This window comes from Gorilla gorilla, chromosome 21 (assembly GCF_029281585.2).
Source record: "Gorilla gorilla gorilla isolate KB3781 chromosome 21, NHGRI_mGorGor1-v2.1_pri, whole genome shotgun sequence".
In the NCBI taxonomy this organism is placed as follows: Eukaryota; Metazoa; Chordata; class Mammalia; order Primates; family Hominidae; genus Gorilla; species Gorilla gorilla.
Genome location: NC_073245.2, coordinates 23838582 through 23865883, shown reverse-complemented (window position 1 = coordinate 23865883; position 27302 = coordinate 23838582). Strand labels below are relative to the sequence as shown.

Below are 27302 nucleotides of genomic sequence, written 5' to 3'. Positions count from 1 at the left end.
CCAAAAAATTAGCCGGGCATGGTCGTGGGTGCCTGTACTCCCAGCTACTCAGGAGGTTGAGGCAGAATGGCATGAACCTGGGAGGTGGAGCTTGCAGTGAGCTGAGATCACGCCACTGCACTCCAGCCCGGGTGACAGAGTGAGACTCTGTCTCAAAAAAAAAAAAAGTTATAGGACAGTGCTTACTATAATCAACATATTTACTACACGATAGCCCGTAAGATCTTATGACTTCCTCTAGTGTCCTGGCATACTTCAAGTAGTATTTTAAAAATTAAATTAAAGCTGAGCCCTCCAGAGAATTAATTCAGAATCACCCATTGTTAGTTTTCTGCTAAAGAGAGTGGAAGTGTAACCCTGGGTTGATTATTTGAGGCCGGTAAAAGCATGGTTTTACTCTTTACTTTTAAGAATGAGCTTTATACTGAGGAATACGCCCCTCCCCAGTCACAGAATGGAAATACAACTCTCACACAACCCACTTCACAACTTCCTGAGCTCACAGATTTCTCCAGGAGGATCAGGCCAAATAGTTTGCCAGGCACCGCACAAAAGGATCCACTGTTGGTGAAAGTTTCTTAAAATACAAGCCCAACTCAATAGAACAGTATCTTTATTTTCTTATTTAAAAAAGGTCAGTATATTTGTTTACGTCAATGTTTCTGCATAACTAAATTAGATTCTAAATTGAGCAGAATCAAGAATTGCCAAGAGTTGCAAGAAAAATAAAAATCTAATATTGGCAGAAGATATCCTTAAAAAGAGCCAATTTAGCCATTTATATATACATTACAAGGGTGAGAGGAGTACCAGGATCCCAGACGCCTTCCATTGGCAGTAACAGCCTTTATGGTCCGCTTTCCTAAAAGAGGAATGTTTAAGATTAGAGGAATTGGCAGAATCAGAGAGTATTTATTTATATATATATTTATTTGTTTGTTTATTTTGAGATGGAGTCTTGCTCTGTCACCCAGGCTGGAGTAGAGTGGCGCCATCTCATCTCAGTACAACCTCCGCCTCCCAGGTTCAAGCGATTCTCCTGCCTCAGCCTCCCAAGTAACTGGGATTACAGGCTCACACCACCACACCCAGCTAATTTTTGTCTTTTAGTAGAGACAGGGTTTCACCATGTTGGCCAGACTGGTCTCAAACTCCTGACCTCAAGTGATCTGCTCACCTTGGCCTCCCAAAGTGCTGGGATCACAGGTGTGAGCCAATGTGCCCGGCCAAATACATATATATTTTTTATTTTTGGTGTATGTATTAAATAAATGACACAAATTATGCTTATAAACTGCATGTTAGAGCTATAATGTTTTTAGGAAATGAACTCCGTAGTCAATTTCCAAGTTTAAGGAGTTCTTTGTACTTGAAATTGTAATAAATGTAATTGAAATTATAATAAAAAGCTTAAAAAATTATGTACTTTTGTTTTAATTGAATTGTAAGACCTTGATGTATTTTGATTTTAGGAAGACATTTTACAGAGTCTCACATGATGTTCTCATGAACTAGATGAAAAAATAAAAATGTGGGCTTGATAATGGCAGTTGGAGAGTGGTAACACTAATAAACTAATGTCAAGGTGAAAGCAGGTCTCTGAAATACTCAACGGGATTCTGCTCCTGACCCTATGGTCTTCAAATACTTTTTTTTTTTAAGATGGAGTCTCGCTTTTTCGCTGAAGTGCAGTGGCATGATCTCGGCTCACTGCAACCTCCGTCTCCCCCCGGGTTCAAGTGATTCTCCTGCCTCAGCCTCACTAGTAGCTGGGATTACAGGCTCACCACCATGCCTGCCTAATTTTTGTATTTTTAGTAGAGACAGGGTTTCACCATGTTGATCAGGCTGGTCTCGAACTCCTGACCTCCAGAGATCTGCCTGCCTCGGCCTCCTAAATACTTCTTCGACTAGTAAGTTGAATAGCAAAGACTAGAGTGTTGCCAATAAGAAGGATAGAAAGAAAGGCATATTACCAATAGCACACATAAGTGTGTGGAATGAACTTCTAAGAATGGTGACAGAAATCATGAGCTCCAAATAAGTAGAACCTTGCAAATACTAGAAACACCCAAACAGACTTTTACAGTTCTGCTCTGACAAAAAATGACTCTACTGAGAGAAGGAGTGAGGAGGAACTGTGAGAAAGTGACATTGATGATCTAAATCATCATCTACCATAGCACATCCATAGATAATGTGTGAGATATCTAAATTAAGCAACAGCAAATAGTAGCAATTTATCTAGAATCATAACAATGGTAATTATCAGAACTGTTGAAATCATTAAAAGTGGTTGATCAGCTCTTCAGAACCACTTGAATTTTAACTTTTTTTTTTTTTTTGAGAAAGAGCCTTGCTCTGTTGCCCAGGCTGGAGTGCAGTGGCGCGATCTCACCTCACTGCAATCTTTGCCTCCCAGGTTCAAGCAAATCTCCTGTCTCAGCCTCTCGAGCAGCTGGGACTACAGCCCCCGCTACCACGTCCAGCTAATTTTTGTATTTTTAGTAGAGACGGGGTTTCACCATTTTGGACAGGATGGTCTCGATCTCTTGACCTCATGATCCGCCCACCTTGGCTTCCCAAAGTACTGGGATTATAGGCGTGAGCCACTGTGCCTGGCCGGAATTTTACTTTTCATACACTTGCATTGATTAATTTGACAAAAATATTTTAAAAGTTAAATTTAGATATTAACTCTCTCCTCTCAAAATAATTGTTTTTAAAGCAAAAACCAGAAGTCTTCTTCTACTAAAAAGGGACCAGCAATTTGGAAAATGTCAAATTCCAGGTGTGGGGAATAAATGTACAAGATGATCTTAAAATATCTTATCATACCTGATAGGAAGGATGGTGTCAGGAAATTAGAGTCATGACCAAGGGATGGAGGATCCAACTCAAATAGGCTCCCACCGGCTAAAGCTGGAATGATCAAGCACCAAAATGAATAATGATCGCAATGGACTGAAACATCTAAAATCATTTAAATCCATTTGTTCATAATGATACCTAGAAACAACACTTATTCATCACTTCAGGGGACATTAAAGAACCAACTCACATTATTTTGAAAACTGATCAAGGGAGTCAAATATTTATCTTGCCTATTCTGCACAATAGAGTATGGGTGACATTTTTCTTTATAGAATTATTTCAGCTAATAAATGAAGAAGGAATGACGGAATTATAATGTCTTCATTGCCACCCCTAATGAATCAGTGGATCCGAGATAGGAGGTGGGACTCGTTTCCAGAGGTAGAGCTTGGACACTGGACCAAATTGAGTACTAGCTAAAGCAGGGATGAGGTGGAAGCAGCTTTCCATAAGACACACCCACTAGTGTGCCATGGCAGTTTACCATTGCCATGGCAACACCCTGGCGTTACTGCCCTTTTCCGTGGCAATGAGCTGACAACCCAGAAATTACTACCCTTTTTCTGGAAATTTCTTCATAAACCACCCCTTAATCTATATGTAATTAAAAGTAGGTGTGAAGGCCGGGGGCAGTGGCTCATGGCTGTAATTCCAGCACTTTGGAAGGCTGAGGCGGGTGGATTGCTTGAGGTCAGGAGTTTGAGACCAGCCTGGCCAACATGGTGAAACCCCGTCTCTACTAAAAATACAAAAAATTAGCCGGGTGTGGTGGCGGGCGCCTATAGTCCCAGCTACTCGGGAGGCTGAGGCAGGAGAATGGCGGGAACCTGGGAGGCAGAGCTTGCAGTGAGCTGAGATCGTGCCACTGCACTCCAACCTGGGCGACAGAGTGAGACTCCGTCTCAAAAAAAAAAAAAAGAAAAAAATTTGCAAAAAATAGTTTTAAAAAAAGATTCCACAAAGAAAAATCTCAATTTATTTGAGAAATGGTAGCTTTGACTAGAAGCAATAAAACTACAAAATAATAACAAAAAGATAGCTTAGTCACATTTTTTATAAAATTACAAGTCTCCTAATTAATAGCAAAATAGAAATTGAAATAACATATTAAGCACTCAATCATGATGATAATACTACATAGTAAAAGTTACGGAATAGGGCTAATGCCAGATGCAGAAGAAAATATACAGCTTTACGTGTTTTAATAAACAAGAAATGGCCAGGCACAGTGGCTCACGCCTGTAATCCCAGCACTTCGGGAGGCTGAGGCGGGCAGATCACGAGGTCAGGAAATCAAGACTATCCTGGCTAACACGGTGAAACCCCGTCTCTACTAAAAATACAAAAAATTAGCCGGGCGTGGTGGCGGGCACCTGTAGTCCCAGCTACTCGGGAGGCTGAGGCAGGAGAACGGCATGAACCCGGGAGGCGGAGCTTGCAGTGAGCCGAGATCGCGTCACTGCACTCCAGCCTGGAGGACAGAGCAAGACTCCGTCTCAAAAAAAAAAAAAAAAAAGAAAAAGAAAAGGAAAAAAAATTAACTCTAGCAAAATAAAGGTAGGACAAAAGGATTAGTAAACAAAAACTGAAATCAATGAATTAGAGAACAAAGTCATTTATTTCATAAATAAAAACGAGATGATTCTTTAGTTCTTTAAAATGCTCCCAATAATGGGGACAAAACTCTAGCTGCTACTCACATAATAGGTGCATTTGGTTGTTGCCAGGTGAGCCTCCAATGACCATAACCAAGGAGGATTTAACAAGGGGATTTTATTACTTGAAACAAGTAAGGAGGACACCGGAGGTAGTGCCCCAAAGCAGTGCCCCTACAAACAGGCGTGAAAACCGAGCATGTCTTGGGCTGGTCAGCTGAATCACTGCGTGTAGAGAGGGAGTCCTGGCCGCACAGGCACAGCGGCAGATTATGTTTCTACATATGTCGCCTGTATAGAAAATGGAGAATAAGCTCCTCCCTGGGCCGGGTTTTTAAGATTATAACAATAAGAGTTCGCCAAAGTTCATCTCCCACTCAGCCATCTCTGGATCCAACTGTTTTTTGTTTCTCTGGGGCCGAGCTTCTCCAGGAACTTTCTGAAACAACAAGAACTCAAGGTGCAACAGTTACAAGTGGGCACTTTTTCAGTGTGTACCAGAAAACCCAGGGCCCCTGAGTTACATGACCAGTCTATCACAATTTTTAAAAAATAACTAATGGATAACATTGCAAATTTAAAAATAAAACCACAGATTGAAAGAAATGTAAGCAATTATGAGACAGTGCTATATTCAACTTTATGTGAATACATTAAAATCTAGATGAAATAAAGACATTTTCCAGAAAATATAAATCAGCTCCTCCTGTAGGGTATTATAGGTCACACTTGTATCAGTGTGGTAGGAGCCTTGACTAGACCTATAACTATGGAACAAACTGAAAATGTCAAAGATCAGCCTCTCCAAAGACACTACACTCAGTTGGTTTTACTGGGAAATTCTATAAAATAAAACCATCAGAAATTTTTTTTCTATTATGTAAATCATTTTTAAAAAAGAAAATCTTTAAATATCATTCTAAAATGCCTTAATAAGAATCCAGAAGAATAAAACAGGCAGATTTCATTTATGAACACCAATATAAGGTTTCTAAATAAAATTTTAGCGAACTGAAAAGCATGAAATTTAATCAAGTAGGATTTTTAACCAGAAATATTAAGATAATTCAACATTAAGAATACATGTTTGTAGCTTAATCTCAATAAAATAGCACCCTATCACTTTCTACCTACTTATCCTCCTTCAGTTTTCTTCATGGTACTTGCTGTGGTTTGAGTGTTTGTGTCCTCTCCAAAATCCATGTTGAAACTTAATGCCCAATTTAACAGTATTAATAGGTGAGGCCTTCAGGAGGTGATTACGCCATGAGGGTGGCGCCCCCTGTATAGGACTAGGTGCCCTTATAAAAGGGCTTGAGGGAGGAAGTTCGTTCCTTCTGCCCTTCCACCCTCTGCCAGGGAAGGACACAGGCTTTGACTTTCTTGTTGATTTCTGTTACCTCCAGTGCAGAGGAGAGTGCCTGGCACCATCTGCTTAGTAAATGCTGGTTAAGTGAATTTTATTAATATGCTAAGAAGAAAAAATATAAATAATTATAATACATGCTGAAAATAGAGTGATAAAATTCAACATTTGTTTCTGATTCTAAAAGTTAGTAAACTGAGAGCATTTAATTGAAATTATTAGCAAAATGTATATATAATAGCAAACCACAACAGACATCCATATTAAAATCAGAAACAAAAAAAAGAATACATGCCATGACCACAATTCATTACATTGTTCTGGAAGTTTTACCCAATAAAGTAAAAGGAAATAAGAGTTACATGAAGGAACTCACAAAATTATTATTTACAGATGATATGTGTCAATTTAGTATACTCAAGAGAATATTTAAAAAACAATGGGTTAGTGTCACATGGCATCTTTTTAAATATAAATAAATAAATTGTAAAAATAAAAAACAGGCTGCGCACAGTGGCTCATGCCTGTAATCCCAGCACTTTGGGAGGCTGAGGTGGGCATATCACCTGAGGTCAGGAGTTCAAGACCAGCTGGCCAACATGGTGAAACCCCATCTCTACTAAAAATACAAAAATTATCTGGGCATGGTGGCAGGCACCTGTAATCCCAGATACTAGGGAGGGTGAGGCAGGAGAATCGCTTGAACCCGGGAGGCGGAGGTTGCAGTGAGCTGAGATCGGGCCATTGTACTCCAGCCTGGGTGACAAGAGCGAGACTCTGTCTCAAAATAAATAACTAAAAATAAAAATAAAAATAAAAAACAATGGGAAGCCATTAAAAGGTGCTAAACAGGGCCCAGGTGACATAAGTAGATTTGGCTCTACCCATAAATGAAGAATGGACAGGAGGAGAACAAGCCTGGATACTACTACAATTGTCCTGATGAGAATTGAGACTAGCTCACAATAGCAGGTGCTGGAAGAAATGAATTAGAGAGATATTGTAGAGGTGAAATTCGCTGGAAGTTGATGGTAAATTGGTTACTTGGGGTAAGAGAGTAGGAGGTATCTCAGACACCTCCTGTGTGGGGTTATAAATATGAGAGTTTTGGGAAAGAGAGCCGGAGACTCACTGTACAGAATGTAGACTCTTCTAATACTCCTGTTTTCAGCCTTGTTCTTCACCCATATTCTTTAATGTGTCTGTGTCTCAAAGTCTGAAGTTTCCTTGGTTTAATTTCTCCAGGGAATAAGCCTCCCATCTCCAGTGGGGTCAGGGGATGGGCTATCTGCCTGGCTGCACAGGACAGGGGTTAGGACTGCTCTTTTTATAGACTTCTAATCAATACCCATGTGTCAGCTCCACCTACTGGGTGGAAACTAGACTCTTTGAGAGTCTGCTTTATGTTCTTTTGGTTATATACCCAGAAGTAGAATTGCTGGATCATATAATTATATTTTTAATTTTTTAAGGAAACTCCATACTGTTTTCCATAGCAGCTGCACCATTTCACATTCCCACTAACAGTGCACAGGTTCCTATTTCTCCCCATTCTCACCAGCGGTTTTTATTTTCTGGGTTTTTTCGGGGTGTGTGTGTGTGTGGGGGTGTGTGTGTGTGTGTGTGTGTGTGTTTATAGTGGCCGTCTTAACAGGTATGAAGTAATATCTTATTGTGGGTTTTTTGGTTGTTGTTTTTTTGTTTTTGAGAGGGAGTTTTCGCTCTTGTTGCCCAGGCTGGAGTGCAGTGGCATGATCTTGGCTCACTTCAACCTCCACCTTTTGGGTTCAAGCGATTCTCCTGCCTCAGTCTCCCTAGTAGCTGGGATTACAGGCATGCGTCACCATGCCCGGGCTCTTATTGTGGTTTTGACTTGCATTCCTTAATGATTAGTGATGTTGAGCACCTTGATATTGAGCACATTTTCATATACCTGTTGGCCGTTTGTATATCTTCTTTGGAGAAATATGTATTCAAGTTCTTTACCCATTTTAAAAATTGGGGTACTTGGGGGTTTTTGTTATTGAGTTGTAAGAATTTTTATACATTCTGGATGTTAATCCCTTAACAGATATATGGTTTGCAAATATTTTCTCCACTTCCATAGATTGTTATTTTACTGTATCGATTGTTTCCTTTCCTACTTTTTAAAGTTTGGTATAGTCCCACTTGTCCATTTTTGCTTTGGTTGTCTGCACATCTGTTGTCATATCCAAGAAATGACTGCCAAATCCAATGTCATGAAGCTTTTCCTCTACAGTTTCTTTGAGGAGTTTTATAGTTTCAGGACTTACTTTTGGTCTATTCCATTTTTAGCTAACTTTTGTATATGATCTAGAGTAAGGGTCCAACTACATTCTTTTGCATGTGGATATCCCGTTTTCCCAACCCCATTTGTTGAAGAGACTATCCTTTCCCCATTGTGCAGCCTTGTCATCCTTGTCAAAGATCATTTGACCTTGTATGTGAGGTTTTGTTTCTGTTTTATGCATTCTGTTCCATTGGTCTAAATGTCTGTCTTTATACCAGTACTACACAATTTTGACTACTGTAGGTTTATAGAATGTTTTGAGATCAGGAAATACGAGGCCTCCCATTATGTTTTTCTTTCTCAAGATTGTTTTGGCTATGCATGGTTTTTTTGCAATTCCATATAAATTTTAGGATGGGTTTTTCTATTTCTGCAAAAAATAACATTGATATTTTAATAGGGATTGCATTAAATCTGTAATTGTTTTGAGTAGTATGAGGATTTTAACAATCTTAAGTCTCACAATCCATCAACACAGCTGTCTTCTTATTGATTTGTATCTTCTTTAATTTATTTCAGCAATGTTTTGTAGTGATTTCTGTAAAAGTCTTTTACCTTTTTAGTTAAGTTTATTCCTAAGTATTTTATCTTTTTAATGCTATTGTAAGTGGAAGTGTTTTCTTTTCTTCCTTGGATTTTTTTCTTAATTATTCGTTGCTAGTATATGGGTACACAACTGATTTTTGCATGTTGTTTTTGTGTCCTGCAGCTTTGCTGAATTCATTTATTAGTTTTTTGTGTGGGGGGGGAGTTGTTTGTTTATTTGTTTGTTTTTGTTTTTGTTTTGAGACTGCGTCTCACTCTGTCGCCCAGGCTGGAGTGCAATGGCGTGATTTCAGCTCACTGCAAGCTCCGCCTTCCGGGTTCACGCCATTCTCCTGCCTCAGCCTCCCTAGTAGCTGGGACTACAGGCGCCCCCCACCGTGCCCAGCTAATTTTTGTATTTTTAATAGAGACGGGGTTTCACCATGTTGGCCAGGATGGTCTCGATATCTTGACCTCGTGATCCGCCCGCCTCGGCCTCCCCAAGTGCTGGGATTACAGGCGTGAGCCACCGTGCTCGGCCTGTTTGTTTGTTTTTGAGATGGGTCCTCACTCTGTTGCCCAGGCTAGAGTGCCGTGGCACGATCTCAGCTTGCTGCAACCTCCGCCTCCCAGGTTCAAATGATTCTCATGCCTCATCCTCCTGCATAACTGGAATTACAGGCACCTGCCACCACGATTGCCTAATTTTTTTGTATTTTTAGTAGAGATGGAGTTTCGCTATGTTAGCCAGGCTGGTCTCAAACCCCGACCTCAAGCAACCCACCCGCCTCAGCCTCCCAAAATGCTGGGATTACAGGCGTGAGCCACCACACCTGGTCCATTTATTAGTTTTAACAGTTTGTGTATGTGTGTGTCTAATCTTTAGGAATTCTACGTGTAAGATCATGTCATCTGGGAATAGAGATAATTTTACTTCTTCCTTTCCAATTTGGATAACTTTTATTTCTTTTTATTGCCTAATTGCTCTGGCTACGACTTCCATGACTATGCTGAATGGAAGTAGCAAAAGTGGGCATCTTTGCCTTGATCCTGTTCTTAGAAAGCATTCAGTTTTTTACCATTGGGTATGGTGTAAGCTGTAAGCTTTTATATACGGCCTTTTATTATGTTGAGGCAATTTCCTTCTAGTCCTTGTTTGTTGAGTGTTTTTTTCACAAAAGCATGTTGAAGTTTTCAAATATTTTTTATCCATCAATGGCTTTTGTCCTCCATTCAGTTAATGTGTTGTATTATGGTAATTGGCTTTTTTTTTTTTTTTTTTTTTTTAGGACAAGATCTGGCTCTATTCCCCAGGCTGGAGTGCAGTGCAGTGGCGTGATCTTGGCTCACTGCAACCTCCACCTCCTGGGCTCAATTCATCCTCCTACCACAGCCTCCCAAGTAGCTGGGAATACAGGCATGCACCACCATGCCCAGCTAATTTTCATATTTTTTATAGAGACAAGGTTTTGCCATGTTGGCCAGGCTGGTCTCAAACTCGTGAGCTCAAGCAATCTGCCCACTTAGGCCTCCTAAAGTGCTGGGATTACAGGCATGAGCCACTGCTCCAGCCTGATTGACTTTTATATGTTGAAACATTCTTGTATTTCAGGAGTAAGTTCCTCTTGGTTATGGTGTATAATCCTTTTAATGTGCCATGAATTCAGTTTGCTAGTATTTTGTGAGGATTTGGGCATCAATATTCAGGTATATTGGTCTATGGTTTTCTTGTAGTGTCTTTGTCTAGTTTTGGAATCAGGATAATGCTGGCCTCATAGAAAGTTTGGAAAATGTGAAGGATTTCTGTTAATTCTTCTTAGATTTTTGGTAGAATTCTCTAGTGAAGCCATTTGGTCCTGGGCTTTTCTTTGTTGGGAGGTTTCTGATTACTGATTCAATCTACTAACTAGTTACAAATCGTTCAGATCTGCTATTTCTTCAAAACTCAGTATTGGTAGGTTGTATTTTTCCAGCAATTCATCCATTTGTTTTAAGTTATCCAGTTTGTTGGTGCATAATTATTCATAACAGTATGATTGCCGGGCGCGGTGGCTCACGCCTGTAATCCCAGCACTTTGGGAGGCCGAGGCGGGCGGATCACGAGGTCAGGAGATCGAGACCATCCTGGCTAACACAGTGAAACCCCGTCTCTACTAAAAAATAAAAAAAAAAAAAAAATTAGCCGGGCGTGGTGGCGGGCGCCTGTAGTCCCAGCTACGCGGGAGGCTGAGGCAGGAGAATAGCGTGAACCCGGGAGGCGGAGCTTGCAGTGAGCCGAGATCGCGCCACTGCACTCCAGCCTGGGGGACAGAGCGAGACTCCGTCTCAAAAAAAAAAAAAAAAAAAAAAAAACAGTATGATCCTTTTTATTACTGTGGCATCATTTGTAATGTCTCCTCTTTCACTTCTGAATTTTGTTGAGTCTTCTGTATTGTCTTGTTGATCTAGCTAAAGGTTTGCAAATTTTGTGATTTTTTGTTTGTTTGTTTTGATTTGTGAGCCTAAGTCTTGCTCTGTTGCCCAGGCTGGAGAGCAGTGGTGTGACCTCTGCTTACAGCAACCTCCACCTCCTGGGTTCAAATGATTCTCCTGCCTCAGCCTCCCCAATAGCTGGGATTACAGGTGCCTGCCACCATGCTTGGCTAATTTTTGTATTTTTATTAAAGACGGGGTTTTGCCATTTTGGCCAGCTTGGTCGCGAACTCCTGACCTCAGGTGATCCACCCACCTTGGCCTCCCAAAGTGCTGAGATTACAGGCATGAGCCACTGCACCTGGCCAGACTTTTGTTGATATTTTTAAAAAACCTAACTTTTAGTTTTGTTGACTTCTTGGTATTGGCTTTCTAGTCTCTTTTATTTCTACTCTAATCTTTAGTACTTCCTTTCTTCTGGTAACTTTGGGTCTGGTTTGTTCTTTTTTTAGTTCTTTGAGGTATAAAGTTAGGTTGTTTATTTGAGATCTTCTTTAGTAATGCATTTTATATTATATACTGCTCTAAACTTCCCTCTTAGCATCTTATGGGATGCTTTACTGCATCCCTATAAGTTTTGGTGTGTTTTGTTGTTTGTTTTCATTTTTCTCAAGATGTTTTCTAATTTCCCTTGTGATTTCTTCTTTGACTCATTTGTTGCTGTCTTAATTAGCTGGTTCCAGGTGTTCAGTTGGGAGGCACCAGGTGGTCTGTTGGGGTCAATTGAGGAATTTCTAGCTGCAGTTATTTTCAGAAATTGTTTTTTGACTTGGTTGTGGAAAAACAGGTTTTATAATGCTTTCCAAGGACACAGAAAGTGTGACCATTTCTTCACCCTGCCATGTAACTCTTGGTTCTGCTTTCAGCTTTTCAGCCACAGGGAGTCCATCTTGTCTGTTAAGCAGGGGCATAATTTGACGCATGGAATATCTTTTTCTATCCTTTAATGTTCAGCCTATGTGTGTCCTTATACTAATGTGAATCTCCTATAGACAGTGTATACCTGAAACTTGTTTTCTTATTCATTCAGTCACTCTATATCTTTTTATTTGGAAGTTTAATCCATTTACGTCTAAAGCAATCACTGATAGGGAAGGAATCACTATTGCTGTTTTGTTATTTTTTTCTGTACGTCTTGTAGTTATTTTGTCCTTCTTTTCCTCTCTTACTGCATTCCTTTGTTTTTAGTTGTGTGTTTGTTTTTGTTTTGGTGGTGTGCTTTGATTCCTTTTTCATTTTCTTTGTGCATCTTCAATGCACATTTTCTTTGTGATTACCATGAAGAATTTATAAAATATCTTATACTCTTTTTTTTTTTGAGATGGAGTCTCATTCTGTAGCCCAGGCTGGAGTGCAATGGTGCAATCTCAGCTCACTGCAACTTCCACCTCTCAGGTTCAAGCAATTCTCCTGCCTCAGCTTCCCAAGTAGCTGGGATTACAGGTGCCTGCCATCATACCTGGCTGATTTTCATATTTTTGTACAGATGGCATTTCACCATGTTGGCCAGGCTGATTTTAAGCTCCTGACCTCAGGTGATCCATTCACCTCGGCCTCCCAAAGTGCTGGGATTACAGGCATGAGGCACCATGGATGGCTAAAATATCTTATAATTATAACAATCTATATTAAACTGATAATGACAATGTCAATCACACACAAAATCTCAAGTCATTTATATATCCCCACCACTATATGTTATCAGCTTCACAAATTACATCTTTTTACTACTTTATATACTTTAAATGTAGTTTTATGGTTATAATTATTTCTATGTTTTGTCTTTTAAATTATATATCAGAATTGATTTATGCACCACCATTACAATACTACAGGATTCTGTATTTGTCTACATGCATACCTTTTCATAGAGCTTTATAATTTCATATGCTTTTGTGTTGCTTTCTAGAGTTCTAGAGTCCTTTCTTTTCAACTTATAGGACTTCCTTTAGCAATTCCTTCAAAGCAGGTCTAGTGGTGATAAACTCCCTCAGCGTTTGTTTGTCTGGGAAGGGCTTTATTCTTCTTTCATTTTTGAAGGACACTTTTACCAAATATAGTGTTTTTGGTGGACAGCTTTTTCTTTTCCTTTTTTTTTTTTTGTTTTTTTTTGATGGAGTCTTGCTCTGTCACCAGGCTAGAGTGCAGTGGCATGATCTTGGCTCACTGCAACCTCAACCTCCTGGGTTCAAGTGATTCTCCTGCCTCAGCCTCCCAAGTAGCTGGGACTACAGGCGTGTACCACCATGCCCAGCTAATTTTTGTATTTTTAGTAGAGACAGGGTTTCACCATGTTGGCCAGGAGGGTCTCAATCTCTTGATCTTGTGATCCGCCCACCTTGGCCTCCCAAAGTGCTGGGATTACAGGTGTGCACCACCGCGCCTGGCCTGGACAGCTTTTTCTTTCAGCATTTTGAATATATATTTTATCCCATCCTTTTCTGGTCTGTAATGTTTCTGCTGAGAAATCTGCTGATAATGTTACAGGGAGTTCCTTTTATATGACCAGTGGCTTTTCTCTTGCTGTTTTTAACATTCTTTGCCACTGAGTTTTGAAAACTTGATTGTAATGTGTCTTGGTTTGGGGCTCTTCAGGTTCATCTCACTTGGAATCCTTTGATATTCTTGAATTTAGATGCCTATTTCCTTCCTCAGATTTGTGAGTTTTCAATCATTTAATCTTCAAATATCCTCTCTGTCCCTTTCTCTCTCTTCTTCTTCTGAGACTCTCATAATGTATATATTGTTCCACTTGATGGTATCCCATAAGTCCCTTAGGCTTTCTTTACTTTTCTTCATTCCTTTTTCTTTTTGTTCCTCTAACTCAATAATTTCAAATGACCTATGTTCAAGTTTGCTGATTCTTCAGTTTCATCAACTCTATTATTGAATTCCTTTAGTGCATTTCTAAAATTCAGATATAGCATTCTTCAGCTTCAGAATTTCTGTTTTTTTAATAGTTTCTCTTTGTTGATATTCTCATTGTGTTCATGCATCATTTTCCAAATTTTGTTTTCTGTATACTCTTATGGTTCATTGAGTTTCTTCAAGATGATTATTCTAAATTATTTGTTAGGTAATTCATTATTTGGTGTTTCTTTAAGGTTGATTTCAGGATATTTTGTTCCTTTCATAGGACCATCTTTTCCTGTTTCCTGGTGTGCCTTGTTGTTGTTGTTGTTGTTGTTATTATTATTATTTTGCTACGATTTGTGCACTTGAAAAAACAGCTATCTCTCCTAGTCTTTATAGACTAGCTTCGTATGTGAAAGGTCTTCACCAATCAGCACAGTTAAAAATTCTGAGAGCTTCTTGAACCTTTTCTGGGGATGCATCTTCTCTGGGCTTGTGTAAGTTATTTCCCAATTAGAGTGGTTTGCCAGTTTTTTTTTTTCTTCCAGGAGTTTATAATCTCTTACTCCTTCTGTCTGTGGTACTGCAAATTCTCTGGCACTGCAGTAAGCCATTGAGCTCTTTTGTTCTCAATAGCCCCTAGGGATGGAAAATATACTGGCTCTGTCAGCACTGTGAGTTAGGTGAGGAAAAAAACCAGTCACTGGAAGAGCCCCCTGAAAAGTCATGTGTTCCTTTCTTCTCTTTCCCTCCCAAGGTAGAAACTGTCAGTTGGGCTTTTTCTCCTGAAAGCACCAAGCTGTGCTGGCTTGAGGGAAGAGGGATCATGGATGAAATTAAATGGCTTTTCTTACCTGTTTCATGGACTATTCTTGGCTTTGAGCTTGCCTGCTGTCCTGTGACTTCTTAACTGGTTTCTGGAGTTCTCAAAAAGGCTTTTTTGATCATTTATAATTAAATCATTGTCCCTGTGAGGGAATGCAGTCTGAGGCTTCCTATTCCATCATCTTGCTCTGTGCCCAGCCTTTCATTTTTTTATTCTGTATATTTGTTATTGTTTGAATATTTTACATCCATCACGTTAAAAATAATGTGAAGAAAAGTATCCAAATCTAAATGGGCTTTTTTTGTTTTTTGTTTTTTTTGAGACGGAGTCTCACTCTGTCACCCAGGCTGGAGTGCAGTGGCGCGATCTTGGTGCACTGCAAGCTCTGCCTCCCGGGTTCACACCATTCTCCTGCCTCAGCCTCCTGAGCAGCTGGGACTACAGGCCCCCGCTACCATGCCCAGCTAATTTTTTGTATTTTTAGTAGAGACAGGGTTTCACCGTGTTAGCCAGGATGGTCTCAATCTCCTGACCTCGTGATCCACCCACCTCGGCCTCCCAAAGTGCTGGGATTACAGGCGTGAGCCACCGCGCCCAGCCTAAATGTTTTAGATATTGAAGGAAAAATATTTCGTTTCCAAGAAAGGAAAGTATATAAGGGCCCTTGGTTTTATTGCTATAATTTATAATAAAGCACAGTAAGAATTAGCCTACATTCACATATATTACACAAACCTCCCACTATTGTGAGCTTTCCCAAATTCCTGCAGCCTTAATAAAAATGTAAAAGGGTGCTGTTATAGTATAAAAAATAAATTAACAATGGCCAGGCGTGGTGGCTCACGCCTGTAATCCCAGCACTTTGGGAGGCCGAGGCAGGTGGATCACTTGAGGTCAGCCTGGCCTTAGGTGAAACCCCATCTGGTCAGTTGAGACCAGCCTGGCCAACATGGTGAAACCCCATCTCTACTAAAAATACAAAAATTAGCCAGTGTGGTGGTGGGCACCTGTAATTCAAGCTACTTGGGCAGCTGAGGCAGGAAAAATCACTTGAACCCAGGAGGTGGAGGTTGCAGTGGGCTGAGACTGCACCATTGCACTCCAGCCTGGGCAACAAGACTGAAACTTCGTCTCAAAAAAAAAAAAGAAAAGAAAAGAAAGAGGCGGGGAGCAGTGGCTCACGCCTGTAATCCCAGCACTTTGGGAGGCCGAGGCGGGTAGATCACGAGGTCAGGAGATCAAGACCATCCTGGCCAACACGGTGAAGCCCCATCTCTACTAAAAATACAAAAAAAAAAAAAAAAAAAAAAAAAAAAATAGCCGGGAGTGGTGGCTGGCGCCTGTAGTCCCAGCTACTCGAGAGACTGAGGCAGGAGAATCACTTGAACCCTGGAGGTGGAGATTGCAGTGAGCCGAGATCTCGCCACTGCACTTCAGCCTGGGCGACAGAGTGAGAGTCTGCCTCAAAAAAAAAAAAAAAGAGAGAGAGAAAGAAAGAAATTAACAATGCAAATTATTATGAAGCAGACATTTAAGATATCCCTTATCCATATAGATAATTAGGAAATAAATTGATTTATTAAATTTTGTTTCTTCTTTTGTGCTTTAGGCATTAGGATTTTTGTCTTCTTATGGAATAGGAATGGAATATGATCAAGCTAAGGTAAAGGTCATTCTGTTTTATTCTGGAACAAAATTGATTTCTTTAAAAGGGACATTGAATAAAATCTACTCATTAGTAAAGGGGCTCACTCTAGTGTAGTAGTTGAAAGCACCAACTTAATAGTCAAAGAAATTTAGTGTTCTTATGCCATAAGTTTCTTAAAGCCTCATGAGTCAGCCTCTTCATTGAAGATAGATAATATCTGCTTCATAAGGAAATTATGATGATTAAATGAAATATCTTATACAATGCCCTTATCACAGACTCCAGAGATTAGTTAACCCCTAATAAATGGCAAACATCTTTACAAAGGAGAGTGAAATTTGAAATTTATTTTGGAGTAACTCAATGGGTCATTGTGGGGCTAGGAATAAAAATGGAATAGTTGGTTTGAGTTTCAAATTTAAATGGCCAACCTGGTTTGGGGGGTTTTTTGTTTGTTTGTTTTTACTTTAGGCACTGATATATTACACCTTTGGAAGTGCTGGAGGAAACATGATGTCCCAGATGATTTTGGTTTGTAAACAAAATATTCTTGGAACCAAATTTGTATGCCATAAATACAGCATTGTCTTGAATATTAAGAATGCATCTGTCTGTGTTTTAGGGGTACAGATATTTGTCGGGAATCAATGTTCTACAGAATTGTGAAGTTGCCCTAAGTTATTACAAGAAAGTGGCAGATTATAGTAAGTAATCCACATAATTTATTTTAAAATAAACAGTTGCCAAGGAATTAGAAAAATAAATCAATAACAGTTAAATTGATATAAACTTATGAAAATATCAAGTGTACGTTTTTAATATGTTATAATACAATTCTTTTAATATAATACAGTTTCTGTTTCCTTAATAGTTACTTTCCAAATGGTTTTAAAAGATTATACTCATTTTTTATTTTTGTTAATATGTATCCCCAAACAATTCTGTTTTACTTGCCTTTGTGATGTTCTTTCCTTACTGAGAATTTGAATGTAGCACCAATAAATATTAAGCAGTTTCCCTAAATATAACATTTAGAATATGGGATGACTGCCAAAAATTCCTAAAGGAATGAATGTAAGGTATACATTGGAGGTATCTGTCACCACATGAACAATTCAAGCAACCATTAGTCTAAATGTAATCAGAATGTCTAAGCACACATCTTTGGCACTATTAGGATCTGAGAAAAGAAAGAAGGAGGAAAAAAACTAGTTTTGAATTTAAGATGCTGTATATAACGAGATCATTTCATGTGTTTAATGAAATTGGAATTACTATATGTATTTCAAACTGCACACTTTGTCAGGTGTATTCAAGCATATCTATCTTTATATTTATTTTCAGACTATCCATAGGAAGTAATTAAAGAGCAGTGATTATTCCTATATTATAGTCTTAGTCCCAGAAAAAAATTATGAATGGAATGAGTTATCTGCTCCTAAAATATCCCCTTTCCTTGAGTCTTTTTGGTCAAGATCTTCAGTAGAGTCTGATATAAGTTGATACCATACTTGTGTAGGTTGCAAAGAGGAACTAGAGAACCCAATAAACAAAAATTGCACTTTTTTTTTTTTTTTTTTGAGACAGAGTATCCCTCTGTCATCCATGTTGGAGCACAGTGGCTCGATCTCGGCTCACTGCAGCCTCTGCCTCCTGGGTTCAAGTGATTCTCATGCCTCAGCTTCCCAGGTATCTGGGATTACAGGTGTGCACCACCATACCTGGCTAATTTTTGTATTTTTAGTAGAGACGGGGTTTCACCATGTTGGCCAGGCAGGTCTCAAACTCCTAACCTCAAGTGATTTGCCCGCCTCTGCCTCCCAAAGTGCTGGGATTACAGACATGAGCAACCACACCTGGCCAAAAATCTGAAAATTTCTATTTTTCATGGATCTTCTGTCTCTATTAGTTGAACAGATTTCTGCACAATTTAAGATAATAAGCTAACGGTGTTTTCTCTAAATCGACTGTTATCTCTTGCAGCCTCTGTTTTCTAGCTATTCTCTGGCTTGTTTTTATTCACAGTTGCTGACACATTTGAAAAAAGTGAAGGTGTTCCAGTGGAAAAAGTGAGACTAACGGAAAGACCTGAAAATCTGAGTTCTAACAGTGAGATTTTGGATTGGGACATATACCAATACTATAAATTTTTGGCAGAAAGAGGAGATGTTCAGATACAAGTAATGTATACAGATGAGATTGAGTTTTTAGAACATGAAAATTACAAGGGGCTTAATTCTTTCTGAGTCCTGGAGAGATGAACAATGCCCCATCCTAAATAGGAATGGGGGGAGACCCGCCCTCCTCTCTCACCCTACTCCTGTTTTGTTCCCTGCTACTTATAGTTCCTGTAGCCCACTGGAGAACTAGTTGCCATAATAATAGCAACTTTTTTGCATTTCTTCCTTAAAAATTAATTTTTTTTTTTTTTTGAGTTGGAGTCTCGCTCTGTCGCCCGGGCTGGAGTGCAGTGGCACAATCTCGGCTCACTGCAAGCTCCGCCTCCCGAGTTCACACCATTCTCCTGCCTCAGCCTCCCAAGTAGCTGGGACTACAGGCGCCCACCACCACGCCTGGCTAATTTTTTGTATTTTTAGTAGAGACAGGGTTTCACCATGTTAGCCAGGATGGTCTCGATCTCCTGACCTCGTGATCTGCCCATCTCGGCCTCCCAAAGTGCTGGGATTACAGGCATGAGCCACTGCGCCCGGCCCCAATGTTGGTTTTAGTATGAATAAACTACGGCAATCCAGAAAGGTTCTGTTTTTGGGAATGAGACAGTATTTGCATGATCTTTGAGAACCAAGAGCTAAGGCCCCTAGCTTTATGTGCCTGGGTGTTTCTGTACCCCAGAAGACCAGCTTCCAGCCACTAAGGAAGCCATATGTCCAGCAGCAACCAATTACCCAATAAATGATATAGTCTGGAATGTTTCCCTGATTTTTTCAAATCAGGACATTTCAAACGTGTCAAACAATCAACATACTAAAGTAAAATCACCACATAAATGTTTTCTTTCTTTAAAGTAATACTGCTGCTAAAATCATTTCCAAACTCATCATTCCTAGGTCTCTCTTGGACAATTACATCTAATTGGCAGGAAAGGTCTAGATCAGGATTACTACGTAAGTCAATCTCAAGATCCAGTCAAATGGGGTGGGGAAGGTAGTGGTGAGGGAGGCTGGCAGGGAAGTGAAAGCGGGGGGAGGGAGAGGTGGAAGAGTTGCTCAGAAAGCCCACTGATGCTTCCTTGGTCAGCTATGCTTCCCAGCTTCTTAGGAAGAACTAAGTTCTCCAGAGGGAGCACTTACCCACCTGCCTTCAAGAACAAAGGGGAAGGGACTTCTGAGGAGCAATCGAGACAGGGGGGTATCCATGTTCCAACAGAACCTAGTTCTGCCCACTCACACACACTTTGGGCTGGGATTAGGAGAGAGAATATCCCCACCTGCCGGCCTGCACCCAAGGCCAGCTGCAGAGTCCACCTGGGGATCACCGTTAAGGAGTCTGAGAGGCAACTTCATCCCCATTTGGCTAGATCAGAAGACAGATTGCTTTTAATATAATTAAAAATATATTAAACATCCTTATACATTTGCAAAGCTCCTTCCAATCATTTTGCTTAACCTTACCTTATCCCAGTGAGGTTAAAAGGTTAATTAACCGGCCAGGTACGGTGGCTCATGCCTGTAATCCCAGCACTTTGGGAGGCTGAGGCAGGCGGATCACGAGATCAGGATATTGAGTCCATCCTGGCGAACACGGTGAAACCCCGTCTCTACTAAAATTACAAAAAATTAGCCGGGCGTGGTGGCACGTGCCTGTAATCTCAGCTACTCGGGAAGCTGAGGCAGGAGAATCACTTGCACCTGGGAGGCACAGGTTGCAGTGAGCCCAGATCATGCCACTGCACTACAGTCTGGGCGACAGAGCGAGACTCCCTCTAAAAATAAAAAAATAAAAAAAAAATAAGTTAATTAGCCATTCAAATGTATAGCGAAGAAAAAAGCAAATGAACAAATGAACTTTACCTTGACCTACACAGGATCCTCCTCTGTAAGATGCCAGGGTCATGGGATGAGTTCTTGCTTAGATTTTGATAGTGGTTTCAAGGCCCTACATCACCACAGACCTGGGAAGTAACTGGATTTTTTTTTTTAAAGATGATTTTGCTGCTCTTTTCATTTATAGGAGCCACATGCTCCTTGTCTCAAAGGAACATATAGCCTATTTCAACATAGTCCCAATGGCTAAGTGATAGAAACAACAACTTTATAAGGCTATTACCTAAAAAAGTAATCTGTTACTACTTTGCATTTCATTTTGTGTTATTTTATGGATATGTCTTTGGTACTATAATTTGTATTTTATATGAGATCCAGTAAACATCAGGTAAATGTCGAAGTCATTTCATAAAATGTGATAAAATAGGTAGGAATTTAAATAAGCATACGCACCCCAAGACAGCTCTGTTGAAGATCCATAGATTTTCTTTCATCTTAATCATAACCAAAGTTCTAGCTTCTTAGATGGAAATATCTGGATTCATAATTTTACTCTGTCAGATTTCAGCCTGCAATGAGTTTCTCGTGTTAATCATAGAATGTGTAACTAGGAAGACGTCCTCATTTTCCATAAACATGAAATTTGGATGTGAGGGCATCCTAGCTTCAGCTGTAGGGAAGACAAACCAATCTTTGTACAGTGTAATAAAATCCCACTAAGTTGGTACTTCAGTCAGCTCCAGCCACTGTGGTCACCAGATGGCAGCTGCAGCTGCCTCCAGGTGAGGATGAAGTGCAATCCCAGGGCTGCTGTTGCAGGATCCCAGAGCTGTTGTGTAGCAGCCAGGCAGCTGAGTGTCACCCAGAAGCCCAGCCAAGATCTCCTGTGGGCTCATTCACGAGGTTTTATTACATCTGTTTTACAAATGAGAAGCAGAGGCTGGAGACATAAAGTAAATTGCTTCAAGGCTCACAGCTGGGAAGTAAGATTGTTTAAGAAGCAGAATTTGAACTCAGGCCTTCAGAAATCAAAACCTGAGCTCTTTCCATTAAACTTTATTTGACCCAGGCCAAAACAAAAACCGGCCTCTAAAATCTGTTCCCTCATTCATAAAGCAAGAAGAAGAAACGACATGATCTCTCAGTTTCCTTTAGCTCTTCCTGATAGTGGGTTGGGCTTCCTGCTTCCACATATCCCAAGAAGACGAGTTTAATTCCAGAACCATCCTTGTGGTTCAGGTACTCTTTGCGGGTAAGCACAGGCTGGTCCTTTCTTCTCCCCTCAGCCTAATGACCCTGAACTTGAATGGAGAACTCCAGTTGAAATCTCAAACTTTAAGACAAATTGACTTATCTATCAGTTATCTTTGTCTGCATTTTAAAAAAACAGTCCCAAACTTAGGTGGTTTTCAATAATAACCATTTATTTAATTCATGATTTTGGCAGGTCAGCAATTTTGGTTAGCCTCAGCGGAGCAATTCTGATCTGGGCCAGGCTCAACTAATCTTAGCTGGGCTTGCTCATGCATCTGCAGTTAGCTGGAACATTAGCTAGAGCTGGCTGGTTTATGATGGCTTCATCTGTGACTGCGAGAATGACTGGGGCCCCTCTCCATGTGGTCTCATGCTCTAGCCAACTGGCCCAAGCTTTCCACATGGCAGTCAAAGTTCTAAGAACACCAGAGCAGAAGTCTCTTGAGGCCTGAGCTCAGAACTGACAAGTCACTTCTGCCACATTCTTCTGGCCAAAGCAAATCACAAGGCCAGCAAACTTGGAGGGGTAGGGAAATGGGCTTCTCCTCTCAATGGGCAGAGCTGCAAAGTACTGTGGTCATTCTTGCAACATACCATAGTGTAGCTACTCCAGAATCAACTTGGAATGGCAGGGGAGATACATAAGGGAGAGGGAAGATACAAAGATAAATCCAGTTTCCAAAAGGCTATTACTGCAGCTCTTTTCATGCCTCGCTTCTCATCGTTCCAAGTCTCTCCTCCTCAGACAGGATAATGTTTTCTGTTCTTTTTATTTTCTTTTTTAATTGACTCATAATAATTGTACATATTTATGGGATACAATGTGATGTTTTGATCATTACATAATATATTCATTATGTAATATATACATATGTATGCAAATGTAGTGTATACATTATGTAATGATCAAACCAGGGTAATTTGCAAATCCATCACCACAAATACTTGTCATTTCTTTGGGGTGAGAACATTCAAAATCCTCTCTTCTAGTTATTTTGAAATATACAATACCTTGTTTTTAACTGTAGTCCTCAGCCTGAAGACCACCACTTGAGCCAGTATGCTAATATTTCAGTCCACCAAAGAGAATTATTAGTATAAGTCTCTCTGTAAATATGATGCTCCAGTCCACTGCTCAGAAAATTAAATTTCAAGATACCTGGAAATGACTAGCTTGCCTTTCTTTTCCTTCCTCACTGTTTGGTTGAACTAATCTCTCTCATGAGTTGTCATCACAGAAAACATTTTTACCCTCTCTCTGACCAAATTCTTAATTAGTGAAAAAATATTGTGTATGCAATTCTTGATTACATTATCTTGAATTTTCTACACATAGATTTTAATTTTATTTGCATTTCTAAATATATGAAGGCTCAGAATAAATTGGATTAGGAAAGCGGGATGTTTGGGTGAATATTATTAAAATGGATAAAGCGTAATTAAATTAAACCTAGCAGAGGAATAATATCAAATTTGTAAGGGCAACTGCTTTGTCTATCCTACCACCCATTTAAAAATTTAAAAAAAGAGCTAATACCATCTTTTCTCAGTATGTTCTACAGAGCAAGAGATGAAAGAAGTATTCAGGCCAGGCACGGTGGCTCACGCCTGCAATCCCAGTACTTTGGGAAGCTGACTCGGGCGGATCATGAGGTCAAGAGATTGAGACCATCTTGGCCAACATGGTGATACCCCGTCTCTACTAAAAATAAAAAAATTAGCTGGGCATGGTGGTGCACACCTGTAGTCCCAGCTACTCAGGAGGCTGAGGCAGGAGAATCGCTTGAATCTGGGAGGCAGAGGTAACAGTGAGCTGAGATTGCGCAACTGCCCTCCAGCCTGGCGACAGAGTGAGGCTCCATCTCAAAAAAAAAATACATATATATTCATAAATGTTTTTAGAACAATACATTTTCTTGACATTTCATTCTAGGGGAAATGTTACAAACTGGTTAAACTACAGATTTTCTTAGAGCCAATGAAAAATCATGATCATTTTTTAAAAAGAGAGATATGGGTCCAAATAATAAAACTTTACTTACTTAGTGTAATACCTGGGGCGTACTATATTTCATACTAAGACACCACCAATTGTAAGACACACAAGTATTTTATGTTCTGAGGAAGAAAAAAAAAACTTACCAATATGTCCTGATGGAAGTGAGGTGGGAGGAGATGTACATCTTAGAATCAGTGAAATATGATGATGGGTGCTCAGTTAATATTTGAAGGAAGGATGGATGAATGGATGGATGGATGGATGGATGGATGGATGAATACTTAATCTTAACTCTTTGAGAGCAAGAACTCAGGTTGGCTCGTGTATATCCATCAAGGTAGCTTGCTTGGTGGTAGTTTCATGTGGTGTTTAATAAAGGTTTATATAGTTGAAGCAATAGTATTAAGGACATGTAAATTTAAAAATGAAAAAAAAAGGGAATGAAATACTAAGTAAGCCATGACAGTGGAGCAGTGTATGAGACAGAGTCTCAATTCCTTTAGGTCTTTATCAAATCATTATATTTAAGGGTGGGGAAAACTCCATGATTTATATTTGCTTCAGGAGAACAAGTTACTTTCTTTTAAAATTTCACTGATTTCCCAGAATGAAACTTTTTTCAGAAGTCTCTATTACAAGATATTTGAGAGCCAAATTACTAAACTGGACTTTGAAAATGATTTTACAGAATCATAATACTAGAGCTAGAAGAGCCTATAAAGATTAAAGTCCAGCTGCCTTGTTTTAGAGATGGACAGACATTCATACATTTATTCATTTCTGAAACATTTCCTGGTGCCTAACATATAGCCCACACTATGCTAAGTACAGAGGATTCAACATTGGAGGAGACAAAATAAGTCAATAATGAAATCAATGGATGAATGCCACAATACAGACAGGATGAGGTGCCGTGAGATCACAGAGGAGGAGAATCTGAATAAGGAAACCAAGCCCAGGAGATAATGTGATTTGTGTAATTTACACAGTTACCTGGGGACATATTTTGGTCATGGCTCAGTAGAGAGATTCATGAGATACACTTTTATTTTTGATATTAGTGTTCTCTCATTTAGTAACTTGTACATTGCTATAACTTTCTCCTCTCCAGCTGACACTTGGATGATTCCAGGCATTTTATCTTCAGGATTCCCTAACATTTATAGATCTTCAGTGGCTTCTATTTTCTATTTTTTATTTTAAAATAAAATAAAATCCTTACGTCTAGGTGTGGTGGCTCACACCTGTAATCCCAGCACTATGGGAGGTCGAAATGGGAGGATCACCTGAGGTCAGGAGTTCAAGATCAGCCTGGCAAACATGGCAAAACCCCATCTCTGCTAAAAATACAGAAATGAGCCAGTTGTGGTAGTCGCGCACCTGTAGTACCACCTACTCAGGAAGCTGAGGCAGGAGAATCGCTTGAACCCAGGAGGTGGAGGTTGCAGTGAGCCAAGATCATACCACTATACTCCAGCCTGGGTGACAGAGCAAGACTCTGTCTCAAAAAAAATTTTTTTAATTAAAAAAATAAAATCCTTAGCTTAGTCTTCAAGATTGTTTATAGTAACGGCGCCATCTTATTTTTGCAAGTCTTAGCTTTTGGATGTTCTATTTCAGCCACGCCGAAGTAATCACTATTTTCTGAACACATATTGGCCACTCCCATCCCCATTCGTTTGCTCAGGTTCTTCCCCTAGCCTCTGTACTGGTGACTTGTCGCCATCTTTCATGAGGCCTCGATCATTTTAGCCCTCCTCTGTATACTGTGGAGACAGAGTGGTGAGCTGCTTTTTGATCTGCAGTACTAACAGCATGACTCTGACATGTTGGTAATAAAATCAGATATTAATAATACCCTCTGATGGTGCTATTGTGAAGATTAGGTAAGAAAAAGTTTGCAAAACTCTTATTGGAGAACTGGATACAATGTCTTTTATTCTATTCCCTTCTAATTCCTTACGGAGTTTCTTTTATACCACCTATTACCTACTATCTCACTGCTGTTTATATATATTTTCTTTCTGAGGAACATTGCTAGGGAGCAAATGTAGGAATCATGTTTCTGTTTATCTATGAATCATCTATAATACGTAACATACTATCCTATATATAGCAGGCTTCAGTCAAGTTTTTGAAAGGGTAAATGAAGATTGGAAGAGCTGGATGGATGAATGGATGCATGACGCCATGAGGTTCAACTGTGGCAGCATTTGTACTTATGCCCACAAAGAAGTTAGCAACATTCCTACAGCAAACTTCCATGTAAAATAACTACCAGCAGTTCTTCCTTAAACATTCTCTTCTCTTTGAGAAGGAATGTCTTTGCACATCAACCTGATCAAGACTTTTTAAAGAGCAGAAAGGTCGTATCCTAACAAGACACTCTAAAAAGTGGCTTCATAGCCGGGCATTGTTGGGGGGGCGCCTGTAATCCCAGCTACTCGGAAGGCTGAGGCAGGAGAATCACTTGAACCCAGAAGATGGAGGTTGCAGTGAGCCGAGATCGTGCCACTGCACTCCAGCCTGGGCAACAGAGTGAGACTCCGTCTTGAAAAAAAAAAAAAGAGCAGTTTCATACCACATTCTTGAGGCTGATTTCTTTTATTGCTCTATATGGTTTCCGAGGAGGGGCTTTCCGGAAGGTCGAGATGAGGCCTAGGGAGTGTGGCAGCAAGGGACAAGGTCAGCCCTTATGTGTTCTAGTCAGAGTGCTTCATTTAATGTAACGACCTAGACAAAATCAGAGGCTTTACTGGCCTCCTTCAATTTGAGTCAGAAGGAATTGTCTCAAAGCTCACTTCTGCATGAAGACCTGATCTCAGCAGCCGACCAAGTGTGTCTGGTCTTACTCTGCCTACAAACATTAGGATACTGTGTATCCAATTCTGCCAACCACAGTAAAACCTCATTAAGTACACAGTGTCAACAGAGAAGCCTGCTTTTGAAAATAATGGACTATTTAGCTTCACAGCTGGGATTCATTTCACCCTACAAAGCTACATTCCCATCGTGGCTTTCCAAATGTAAGAAGCAAGTCCTCATGTTATAAAATTATATGTAAGAAAGAGATATAGACACTCTCCCACTCCTCAGGTTATGGTTGAAAATGCATTTGGTTGGAATAGTGCCTTGAACAAAATGGGCATTTCACAGATTTTTTTTAAGCTCAGTGGCAAGCACCATAGATATTTTTTGAATGCATATTGAATAAAGTTTGGTTCAAAAAGCTATTTTGAAGGATTTATTTTGTGACTAGCAATAACACTGTTCCTTTTCTCTCCAGAAAGCATTACACTACTTCTTAAAGGCAGCAAAGGCCGGGAGTGCAAATGCCATGGCATTTATAGGAAAGGTACATGCTTCATCTTGATTCATTGTTTTCATTTATTAAAAACCTAAGAAATTAAACTGGGCATAGCAGCGTGTGCCTGTTGTCCCAGATACTTGGGAAGTTGAGGTGGAAAGATCATTGAGCACAGGTGACCAGCCTGGGCAACACGGCAAGACCCTCA

General features: G+C 39.9%; 1 protein-coding gene across 15 annotated transcripts in view; it reads left to right on the top strand.

Moving 5' to 3' along the window:
• SEL1L2 (SEL1L2 adaptor subunit of SYVN1 ubiquitin ligase) overlaps positions 1-27302 on the top strand; it is a 149889-nt gene that overhangs the window by 94594 nt on the left and 27993 nt on the right. For 10 of the 15 annotated variants that reach the window (XM_055373548.2, XM_055373543.2, XM_055373551.1 and 7 more), the window contains 6 exons: positions 16492-16545; positions 17002-17061; positions 17153-17234; positions 18556-18710; positions 19599-19655; positions 27074-27142. In XM_055373548.2, the coding sequence (XP_055229523.1) occupies positions 16492-16545; positions 17002-17061; positions 17153-17234; positions 18556-18710; positions 19599-19655; positions 27074-27142 (477 nt within the window). The remainder of the gene's footprint in view (positions 1-16491; positions 16546-17001; positions 17062-17152; positions 17235-18555; positions 18711-19598; positions 19656-27073; positions 27143-27302) is intronic. The other 5 variants (XM_055373552.1, XM_055373537.1, XM_055373538.1 and 2 more) reach the window with 4 other exon arrangements.